At 44.7% G+C, this 12161-nt stretch overlaps 1 protein-coding gene across 1 annotated transcript in view; it reads left to right on the plus strand.

Moving 5' to 3' along the window:
* Nucleotides 1-12161, plus strand: part of Ctnnd2 (catenin delta 2) — a 1011454-nt gene that overhangs the window by 980054 nt on the left and 19239 nt on the right. Inside the window, 1 exon segment of the mRNA XM_017799239.2 lies at nucleotides 9450-9576. Coding sequence (XP_017654728.2) covers nucleotides 9450-9576 — 127 coding nt within the window.

Below are 12161 nucleotides of genomic sequence, written 5' to 3' on the forward strand. Positions count from 1 at the left end.
TTTCTGGAATATGACTCTGTCATCCTTGCTCTCTGCTCAATAATAGTCCCACAAGGTAATGCCTTCAAGAACCAGCCCCTGGGAGTAGGGCACATTCTAGCAGTAGTTGTGGGTGTCTGTACCCAACCTTGAAAGAAAGGGGATACATAATGAGAAAGGTGATGTGCTGTCCCTCCCCATCACTTTTCCCCAGTTCTCCTCAAGGTTTGTGTTTGGGGAGAATTTAGTGTCTTTGCTGTGGGCAGGAACTCATGTTTTCCGAATGGCAGGACACAAGCAGCAATAGAGATGGAGGATTAGGTTACATGCTCTGAAAGACTTGCATCGACCAGGCACCTCTCAAGATTAGGCAAAGAGGAGGCAAGTTCATGTACTCCATGCTGAAACATGGGCAATTGAGAGAAATCACCACTTATCATGGAGCAGGCAAGCTGAACACCCCCTTTTGTACTATTTTAACTGAACTAATACTGTTCTGTAGCCCAGACACATGTATGTTATAAAAGGCACATAGACCAGCAGCAGAAAAGGATTCTGATGTGGTTGCTCTAAGCTAAATAACAATAAAAAATCCTAAGTTTCTGATCATCTTCATTATAAAACCAGAAACTGCAAGGACTACAGAGGTCACTGTGAAACTCAGGGAACTGATGAGCACTCCATTCGACAGTAATTACTGCCGTTATCTTACACCATTAAATCCAGCCAGCGTCTATTAAGCATCTCTGTGTTCAGGTGTAAAGCTCAGCACTAGGGTTTGGAAAACAAACATGGTTCTCTGTCTCACAGCTGGGAGACAGACGGGATCACTGCAGTCGCAGGAAATGAAAACTGTAGTGTATTCCAATAAGCATCCTGAATCTGGGAGGTGTTACGCATTTAGTTGTGATTTGATGCACCTACCTCCCTTTACCTGGCACAAAACTGGATGAGACAGGTAATAGTGGGTGAATTTTTTTAAGTTTAAAAAACTTTTATTGAATTTTTTTGAGTTTCATACAATATACTCTAGCATATTCAGACCCCCTTCCCTATCTGTGTGCCTCTTATACACTCTTGCCAGGTTTCATGTACTCTGTCATGTATATTAAGGTCTGTCAAGCCAAGTTTGTGTCCCCAAATGTCCCTGAAGGGCTCTGCTAGGGCTCAGGGATAGCTGCTGAAAGATGTGCACATGTGAAACAATCACATAGCGATGCCTGATACTCAGGTGTGATTGGGACCGAGCATGAACATGGCACTTCTTGGCCCTGAGATTGTGGCCTATTTTTGTTCCCATAGAAGTCAATCTTAAGAATCTTTTGTATGACATTCCCAAATGCACTAGGAGACCAAAGGACTTCTAGGAGTCAGCTCTTGAGGAGAGAAAGGGGGGGGGCAGAGAGAGAGAGAGAGAGAATATTCTACTTAGTAGTCACCTCCATCTATGCAGAGAAACTCCAAGCCAATGGTTTGTAACTAGGGTGATTCATCATCATCAACCAGAGGGAGAAGAGGAGCTTTTGCAAAGAATGATGCCCAGGCCCTCCCCCAGCACAATGCAAACAGAATTTCAAGAGGTGCATCCCAGGCATTGCTATTTTTAAAACCCCCGTGCTTGTGAAGACTGTTGCCCTTGATTTATGGAGCAGAAGGAAATTAAAACAGAATTTACCAATAATTACACTACTAATATGCACTTTCAGGGAGGTGCTACTGGATACGGCTTCCTATTCCCTCTCTCTAACTAGTTAGACCTGTCAAATGGGGGAGAAGGTATTCTTCAGAGTGATTTGGCCCTTGACCAGCAGCTCCGGCTCAGCCTGTGAACACACCTAACAAACTCAGTACTGATCTGGGTTGACTTGCGGTTTCCAGAATAAATAAGCCCGAGGCAGATGTGTGTTATCCTAAGCAACTTGAAAACCACTTAGTATCTGCATCCCACTCCATCAGTGGATGTCTCTCCTTTAATAGCATTCTGCTTGGAAATGTTCACTGTATGTTCAAAGTCATAAAATGGAAGGGTTGGGGAGGTGGTTCAGTGGGTAAAGTAACTGCTGTATAAGCATAAGAACCTGAGTTCAGATCACCAGCACTCATAAAAAGCCTGTTGTCGCAACATGTGCCTGTAATCCTAGTGCTGGGAGGCAGAGGTGGGGGGGTCCTGGATGCTTTCTGACAGCTAACTTATGATGATCTCTGAGTTCAATGAGAGACTTTGTCTCAAAAATAAGGTGGAAAGTAACAGAGGCAGACACCTGATTTTGCTTTCTGGCCTCCACATGTACACATACGCATGCACGCGCCCACACACAAATATGTACCATTGTGCTGCATAGCTTTAGTTGTCAACTTGACACACCTGGGTAGAGGGAATCCCAGTTGGGGAATTGCCTCCTTTGCATTGGCCTGGAGCCATATTTGTGGAGCATTTTCTTGATTGTTGAGTAATACAGGTGGTACCACCCCTGGGCAGGTGGTCCTGTATCATGTGAGAAAGCAGGCTGAGCATGGGTCAGGAGAGCAAGCCAATAAGCAGCATTCCTCCATGGCCTGTGCTTCAGCTCCTGCCTCTAGGTTCCTGCCCTGAGTTCCTGCCTTGGGCTCCCTGATGAACTGTGATGGGGAGATGTCAGACAAACTAAACCCTTTCCTCCCCAAGTTGGTATTGGTCAGAGTGTTTTATCACAGCAATGGAGAAACAAATCAACAACCATATTTTTTAAAAATGTGTGTGTGTGTGTGTGTGAGAGAGAGAGAGAGAGAGAGAGAGAATGCAAGCGCATTTTAAGTCTAGGAACCTTTAAACACTTCTCCCCATAGGACCTAGTGAAAGCGATCAGGTGCTAGACAAATGGTGAAGACATAGTGTTTGTGAGGCTGTGGAGATGAGCCTTGCCCTGGTTGCCCTGCACTCTGAACCCTTGAAAATGCAACAGAAGAAAACCACAGTTTGAGGGGATAATAAATTTCTCAGAGAAACACATAAGAAACTTTCATACAGAAGCCCCAACTGGTAGAAGGGCAGTAAAAGGCACAGTAAAGATCAGATGATTCCTGGTGGCAATTTAAAGTTCAATGACTTTGAACTCCTCTTCTGTTCAAATTTCCATCTCTATCTACTTGGAGCAATTTAACAGCCTCCAGTTTTAAGTGTAATGCATTAAAAATAAAAACCAATTTGAGGTGCAGATCTCATATCACATATTTGACGGCTTAGTGGGGTCTCGAGCTGAAGGGCATGTCTTCTGGGCGCTCTGCTAGAGGGTTGCAGAGCCAGGGACATTTAAAAAGTTCCTTATCACCAATATTGAGGATTAACAGCCCTTCCTTAGTTACTGTAGCCATTCCTCATTTTTCATTTTTCTTTCCTGAGTTTTCTTATCTAACCCTGACAAGCCACAGGGACAGTATACCAGGGATCCTTGGTTAAACACGCAATATAATGGAATTGACCAAAAATGAAAAATCCAAGCAACAAGCAACTCTTGTGAGTTAAAATTTTTACAAGAAAAAAGTAGTGATCAGGGAGATAATGACTGAAGAGATGATCTGGGGTTGTATGGCTTTGTGGGAAACATTTTTAAGCCTTTATGGGTGATAAGAAGTAAACAAATGACAGATTAGCCACTAGCTAAGCTGCATAACAAACATGCATATGGCAAGTGGGACTGAAGGAATGTTAGCTTAGTAATAACATTCCCTAAAAAATGTATCTTTGCTGAGTGTGGTGGTGCATGCCTTTAATCCCAGCACCCCGGAGGCAGAAGCGGGTGGATCTTTGTGAGTTCGAGGCCAGCCTGGTCTCCATAGTGAATCCAGGCCAGCTAGGGCTACAGGGAGACCCTGTCTCAAAAAGACCAAAAAAAAAAAAGAAAAAAAGAAAAAAGTATCTTTGTTTCCTGAGCTTATAAAAGCAAAACACTTTTTTTAATTGAATGACCCAAAATTCATACAACAAAAGATGAGGAAAGCTGCAAGATTTATCCTCAAGGTAACTAATTATCCAGCACAACTGTGTTTGTAATGAGCCATGGTTGACCTGTACCCTGGCCCAGCTGTGCCCTGGTCTCTAGCGTAGATGTTATACTGCTTTCAGTGACATGGTAAGTGTGTCTCATCAGAATCAACATTTTAAAGTCCCTTCCAGGCATTTTTGGCCGTAGCCATGTTGAAGTTCTATAGGTTAGTCATTGCAAGTTTTCCTGCGTCATTGAAAGAGGGGAAGGTCACCTGTCATCCTGTCCTTCAGGGCCTCCCAGCTGTGGTTCAGGAAACTGCTCTAATCAAGAGCCTTTGCTCTCTCTCTCTCTCTCTCTCTCTCTCTCTCTCTCTCTCTCTCTCTCTCTGTGTGTGTGTGTGTGTGTGTGTGTTTATGTAGTATGCACCTATATGGGTGCACATGTGTATGGGTGCATGTGGAGGCCAGTGTTTAGAACTGGGTTTCTTCTTTGATCACTCTGTATCGTATATTGAGATAAGGTCTTTCACTTAAATTGAAGAGCTTACCAATTCAGTTAGTCTAGCTTCAGTTATGGGTGCTCTGTGGATGCCCCGTCTCTGTCTCCTGAGTGATGAGATTACGAGTGGGCTGTGACACCTGTCTAGCATTTGCACAGGAGCTGGAATCTGAAAGGCAGTCCTCGTGATTATCTTGCTTGACAAGCGCTTTACCCAATGAGCCATCTCTCCAGATCCAAGAGCCTTGGATTTCTAGCCCCCCATATTTCCATCTGAGCCTTCTGCTCCCCTCTTCCATCTTCCACCATCATTCAAAGTTTCAGTGTGTGTAATCACTGGTTGGTCTTATGCCAAGGTGACTCGGGGATTGCATTCTCAGTGCCTCTCCCCAGTCTTCTCGCATCATCCTTGGGCACCTGCTAATCGTATCATCTACAGACAATTCATCCATAAGATCACACTTCTGCCACATGTCAGTATTTTCAGGACCTGAAAGGTTTTTGGTGTGTCCTTACAAGAATTCCTCCCTAAGGAGTTTTGTGATTATATCTACCTTCCTGAAATCTGCAGAGATGGAGATACTTAACATGGTCTCAGTGTAACTAGCAAGTCATGAAATCCCAGGTGCTGAACAACACACAACTGCAGTCACAGGAATGAGAGACATACATAGTAATCCAGTGATATACTGAGTTCTGCCACATTAGTTCTAATGCCTCCTCAGGCCTTGTGTCAAATATTAGCCAATATTGTGCTTGTAAAGTGCCTTACTCCCATTAGTGACACAGAATATCATCCTTTTATGATCAAAGGAGCTAAGGTTTTGATTGAAGCTGTTTCCTGAGCCACTACTTAGAACCCCAAAGTGTTCCTTCTGAATCTCAAGGGAAGAGATGGTAAGAGGACCCACCATATGTTGACCATCCTTTGAGTTTTGCTGTCAACAAGGAATTCTTTTCAAATAAGGAGGTACAGTTTTAAAAGAATTTTTAGTCTCAGTCACACCCATGTAAGTCATGGACACAATACTTTTATTATTTATTTTTTAATATATTTTTTACTTATTTTTATTTTATGTGTATGAGTATATTGCCTGCATGTATGTGAGTGCACCCGTGTCGTCCAGTGCTGCAGAGGTCAAAAGAGGGTGTCAGATTCCCCTGGAACTAGAGTTAAGGATGGTTTGTGGCTACCGTGTGAGTGCTGAGAATTGAACGTGGGTCGTCTGCAAGAGCGGTCAGCGCTCTTAACCGCTGAGCCATCTCTCCAGCCCCCAGACACAGTACTTTTAGAAGTGTTTTCCACACTGTGCGTGCTGTTGGTCTGACTGTTCCATGTACCATTGTCTTTACTCCCGGGAGAATTTAAGAAAAACCCACAGGATTTCAATGCAGACTCCCCTCCTACCATGATTCACCTCCCGCACCACAACACACTTCCACCTTTCTCTGAAGAGGCCCCCTTACTGCCTGCCTTTCTTTCTTCATTGCCTTGGTTCGACCAATCACCCTAAGAATGGGTGACCCATTCTTACTTGGATATACTCGAAGGCTCTGCACAGCCATCCGTCTACACTTCTAATGGCTCTTCTCCTCCCTACTCTTCCTTCTGCCTCTTTAAGCCAGTCAGCTTACAGTATCATCCTCTACCGCCATTTCCTTCTTTCAGTTGTTTAATCTCCTTGCTCTGGAGTTCTGTGACCCTGTAGACACGTGAACCCTCTCAAGCCTTGATAGTTTCATCTCCCACCCTCTCCATCCTATGTCAACCGCTCCAGAGTTGGTGTAGGTCCCCCGCCTTGCTTTTGAGGTTTGTCCTCGCTCCACCTTCCATAAAGCCCTAGCATTAGAGAAGTTTCAAACACGCACGCATGCACGCACGCACTCCAACCGTCCAGGACTCCTTTCCTTTGCATCTTCATTTTTCCTCTTGGCCCACTTAGATTCTATGGGCTTCCAGGACTTTCTTTTGTCTCTGTCCCTCTTCAGGCCACTTGCCTAGCAACCTTCATCCAGCTTCACCCACTCAGCACCTGCCCAGAGCAGCTGGATGTGGCTGGAGGAAGCAATCAGTCGTGCTGATCAGCCGTGTTATTTTAAACTCACTGCCATACACTTCGGGTAGTTCTCTTGCGCCCCACCCACCTCCAGGATCTCCAAACCAGGCCCACACGGCTTTCTTCCTCCCGTTTGCTCTTCTGTTCTCTAAACTCTAACCCTCCCTGCTTTCAGCAGATGGCCTCTTTCTCATTTTCACAGAGAAAACATGAAAAACCAGAAGATTCTCACCCTCCTGTCTCCCAGTCACCCATTCCCCCATATCAGTGGCTGGACAGCCTCACGCCTTTCTCCATGGCCAGAAACCCCTTGTTCACAGAATTCGCTCAGCCCTAGATCATCCTGTGACGTCCCCCTTCCTCCCACATCAGTAGCTTCTTCCTCCTCAATGCTGAGTCATTCCCCTCAGCACACAAAATGCAGCAATGCCTTCCAGATGCAGGGGTATCTCTTGATCACTTATACTCTTCAAGCCCCTTTCTCTGCATCTCCTCTTGCTGGAATTTTGTCAAAGGCTTTTTGTAGTGTTTCCCTTTCATCAGTTCATATCTTTTGCACATGCTTGAGTTAGACATTTACCAGGTTGTCCAAGGACAACACTTCAGTCCCATCACAATGGTCTCCATCCTTACAAGAGGACAGGTGGTGCTTGGTCCTGGGTACCTGGTTGGTCTCCTGTGCTCTCGTAGTCTTTCCTGGTATCACCGCTCCTTTATCCTCCTCCCAGATCACTCTGTCCCTCTCAGCTTCCTCAGAGGTTCCCCTGGCCTCTGGCCCACACTGACTACTGGAGCATCCCTGAGTTCACATAGCCTCTGCCTGCCGCTGTCCTGTATTTGCATTCATTCTCCAGTTCCTTAAATTCTCTTATTTTGAATAATGTCTGTATACTGAACTCCAGAATGTTACCTCTAGCCTGACCTTGCTCCCGAGAACCTGGTTTTCAGATTCTGCTTGATTTTCCATCCCTCTTCCATGCCTTGAAAGCATCTCTAATCCAACATCTCCCAAAGAGTGTTGGTTTCCCTTCCAAAACTCCATCTCTGTTGTTACTCTGTCTCATGAGCAGAAACTACAGTTTCCTTAGTTCACTGAAGAGACATGGCCCGAAGTGGGATCTCCCTGTCCAACACCCAATAGCCAAGACAGCAGATCCTTCAACGCTGATGCAAGCCTTCTGCTTTTTCCCAAGCCTCCATCTGAGTCAGCACTGCCCCCCTCCTCTCTCAATCACTGGTTCTATTCTGTACCCTACAGGCTTCTTCCATACTAAGAAGGCTTTGTGTCTTTCTGGTCCCTTGCTTGCTCCTCCGTAATCATGACAGGACTTCAGTTTCTGCCCTTGGCTTGGAAGCCCCAGCTCTGCCCTCAGTGTCTGGCTCCATGTCACCTCCAGGCTGCCACTAGAGTGCTAACGCTTCAAAGTGCTTCCCTGACCACATTCCACAATAGCCACAGGAGCACTACCCACTTCATGCTCTCCCCTACCTAACTTGACTGTGTTTTTTTTCCATCCAAGTACTAACCACGCCCAACCCTGCTTCACTTCCAAGGTCAGGCAATACCAGACATATTCAGGATGGTTATGGCCATAGACGGGGCTGTGTTTTCTCTTCAAAGAACGTATAAGAACATCACATTTTAGTATCAGCACACTTAACTTGCTTACTTTTTTACTTGGCATAACTTCATTAGTTTTCTTCTCTGTAAATAGAATCCAACTCTTGTAATTCCAGAATCTTGCCATGCAGGGAAAACCCATAAGTGCTGGGTCGCCTCTTCTAATATAACCTGCTTGTAGTCCTGAGTTTGTCTTATGAGAACAGAAATAATCAAACTTAGATAAACAGAGACAAATATTGAAATAGTTTGGATTTTTTCCTTAGTCATTTCCATATATTAATATTTGTAATGACTCTTTATAGCACACTGAATCCTTTAAAAGACTAATTAGTTTTAAAAAATAAAAAGGCTGGGAACAGTTGTCTCTGTGAAAAGGGACTATGGAACTGGGCAGGCGCCTGGTGTTCTCCCCTTTGTCAGTTCTACTTCACCAAATACTTTAATACATGCTTTAGATACACAGTTAGATGAAGGAAACACTACAACGTGTCAGCAAGAGCTCTCTGTGGGTGGGGCACTAAAGCATCAACTGTTTAAATTGTTTTCTTTGCACTTTCCAAATTCACAAAAATGATTTGTAATGTATTTGTATGATTTTTATAAGAAAAATCCTATGTATGCCTCTCACTTGTTAAGCAGATATCAGAAGGCTAGTGGAGACTTGGTGGGAAACATTTTGAAGACATTCTGAATTGGAAGTAGAATTCCCAGGGTCGTCCAGGGAATATACCATTCCAGTCTCTTAGTGGAGCCTTGAGGCCCTGAGGATTGGGCTTCTGAGACCCAGAAAAAGGTTGGAAAGAAGGTGAAGGTGATTGAGGAGGGTGAGGGAGCTGCCCCAGGACTGGCAGCTCATGGTCAGACCTGAAAAGAAGAAAGTCAACACTTTGGAAAGATTCACTGGCAGATCAAGAGCACACAGAGCTGAATCCAGGTGGGCAAAGACACCAGGTGGGCCAAGACACCAGGTGGGCCAAGACACCAGGTGGGCAAAGACAGACATTTTGAGGGTCATCTGACATTCTGAGCAGCATATTTGCATTTAATAAAGCCTGTGGCCAAAGCCGGTTGGTACAGAGCCCATTCATTCAACATTTGGGAAGAAAGCAGACACTAAACACCCACGTTCCCAGCCAGGCTGTCTGAGGAGAAGGTGTGTTCTCATTTCCTGCATCTCTCTGGTCAGCCTTGGTGATGTACGGAGCTCCACAATCTCTTCTGACATCCTCTAGAAATGTTTCACAAATGCACAGGCTTGGAATTCTGCAGTGTCAGGAGGTATTACTGTGCCTTCCCTGTTTAATAGGAATACTCTGTCTTTTGCAGGATGGATGGTCACAATATCACTTTGTAGCCTCATCTTCAACCATTGAGAGGGATCGACAAAGGCCCTACTCCTCCTCCCGCACGCCCTCCATCTCCCCTGTGCGAGTATCTCCCAACAACCGCTCAGGTAAGAGCCAGCCCAGGCCCTGGATTTCGCATGAGACAGAGTACTCATTCAAACCCCCTAGCTGAACCCCACATTGTGAACAGCTGCCTGGCTTGGACATTGGGTAGAATGTGAGATGTATCTGTCTTTTCTCTTGTGAGGACAATTCTGTCGGGTACACATGGGTTGAGAGCAAATCTCCATTGTGCCCACTTCCTATGCATGGAATGCCCTCCACATACCAGTGAGAAAGGTGCCTGGGATGTCCCTCTGTTTAGTGATGAAGGTACATGGGATGCCCTCACATCCAGTAAGGGAAAAGTATAAGGAATCCGGCAAGAGTTTGCACAGCAGACTTTTCCGTGGGGTAATAGAGTAAAGGAGACAGCACGTACCGTTTCTTCCTTTCGTGTGGCATTTGATAGAAATAGTTCATAATTATTCCTTATCCAATTAGCTTCTTATTACCTACAAATCATCAACAAATTCTGATCATAACAACTTATCATTACAACTTTAACTCATAAGCCACTCTGTGTAGTTTTTCTCCGCTCTTGTCAAATTCCTATTGATTAACTTTCAACTGTAGTTCTTTCCTCTTGTCTGTTTCTTCATTTACTTATTCTTTCAGAATTTCATACAATGTATTTTAATCAGTCACCCCTCTTTCCCAACTCCTCCCAGGTTCAGTCCCCTTTCCTACTTACCCAACTTTGTGTCCTCATGTTTTTTAAACCCATAAAGTCCAATTCGTACTGCCCACATACTGTTGAATATGTGGTCATCCACTCGAGTGTGGTCAACCCACCAGGGACCATGCCCTTAAGGAAGACTGACTCTCTCTCTCCTGGCTGCTATCAATTAACAAAACTCCTCAGCTAAGGGTAGAACTTTATGGCCACCTCCCCCTCAGTGTTGAAATTTTGTCTGTCTTGAGTTTGCATAGGTCTTGTGGGTACTGTGACAACCTCTGAGATCATGTGTGCAACTTACCTGATGTCCAGAAAACATGGTTTCCTTGTGGTCCCCCTAAGAGGACCTAAGAGCCTCTGGCTCTTCTAATCTTTTCACCCCCTCTTCTGTCATGATCCCCAAACCTTAGAAAGAGAGGGTGTGATACAGGTGTTCTTTTCTTGATTTCTAGAATATACTATATACCTTTTAAGGCATTTTAATTAATGTCAAAGGTTAGAGAAAAATGTGAAAGGTAAAATGTGCATACATCATTTAGTAGCAGAGTATTTATTGTTTTTAACTTCAAAGTATAAGTTTTTAAAACTTTTCTTCCCATGTCTACCTTGAGGGTTTTTGTTCATAGAATGAAAGAATAATAAATAATTAGATACTCCTACACATACCCAGCTAGCTAAGCTTTTATTTGTGACAGGCTTCTCTTGCCCTACTCCTCCCGCCCGCCCTCTGCTGAGGAACTTAAGCCACATCTTGGAAGGTTGGGTAGAAGCAAAGTGACTTCTGTGCCCCTGAGCATGACTGTCCTCAAACTTTACACCAGATGTACTATCATAGTGATGAGGAAAATCAGAACTAAAAAGGACTTTTGACTGAAATCAGTTTCCCTCTCCCAGCTCCATAAAAGTCTGTGTTCAAGTTAAGATTGCTAGTTAGTACACTTGATTCAATTGTAGATGAGAGTCAAGGCCCCTCTTTGACTAGGGAGAATTTCAGCTAACTTGGAAGCCCAGAGGTAGACACTTCCACTTCTAATTTTGTAATTCTTCAGGCTTTAAGATTCTAGCACACAAACGAAGTGTACCCTTTTAAAGGCTCTAATTACAACCCACAGTCAACCAATCAGTGTTAGGAAAACAAAATGATATGTAGATGGGAAGTGGTCAGGATGTGCAGCCCTCTCAGGAGTAGGCAGGCTAGAGCAGGTAGGGTTGGGGATCCATTCAGCAAAGGCCTTGTCTTGGTATTTCCTAGGCCAGGCACATCCCGACACCTAATAAACACTTGCTCGCATGATTTGATCTTTCCTGGAGCTTAATCCTGATTTACTAGAGACTCAAAGCATCACCATGTGCAAGGTCTCAGGAGATAATTACACACTTCATGTGGCTTAATAAACACCACCATCTGTGCGATATTAAGCTCTAATTTTAAAAGCTTTGGTCAAAAGACTCCAGAATACTGTGCCTTCTTGATTGATGGCAGTGACTTGCTAAAAGGCTAGACTGTATGCAAGGAGACCCAGGATCAGAGGAGCAAGGGCAAAAGAGGGACCTCCCCAGAAGACAGAGTAATGGAGGGGAGAAGGGGAAGGGTGAAGGGGTGAGGGGGACCCAGCAGCCAATGCTCCAGGCAGGCGTGAACACCACACAGCCAAGTTCAGGGCTTTTTAGAGCCTGGGTTGTATTTGAAGTAGCTCCTGTTTAAGTTGCAGAATCCTAAGTATGAAGAAGGTACCGAGGCACCTCACATCCCCCGTAGCCTCACAGCCAGTCAGAAATGGCCAGCATCCCTGTCCTGTCCTGCCTTCCTGCATTCTGGCCTCGTCGGTCTCCCTTCCCTTCTTGAAGAGCTGGGATCCTTCTGTAGCAGGAAAATATACATCTGGGTCAGACCATTGAGAGTCCAAGTGTGTC

This window comes from Nannospalax galili, unplaced genomic scaffold, assembly GCF_000622305.1.
Source record: "Nannospalax galili isolate Female #2095 unplaced genomic scaffold, S.galili_v1.0 scaffold698, whole genome shotgun sequence".
Taxonomy (NCBI): Eukaryota; Metazoa; Chordata; class Mammalia; order Rodentia; family Spalacidae; genus Nannospalax; species Nannospalax galili.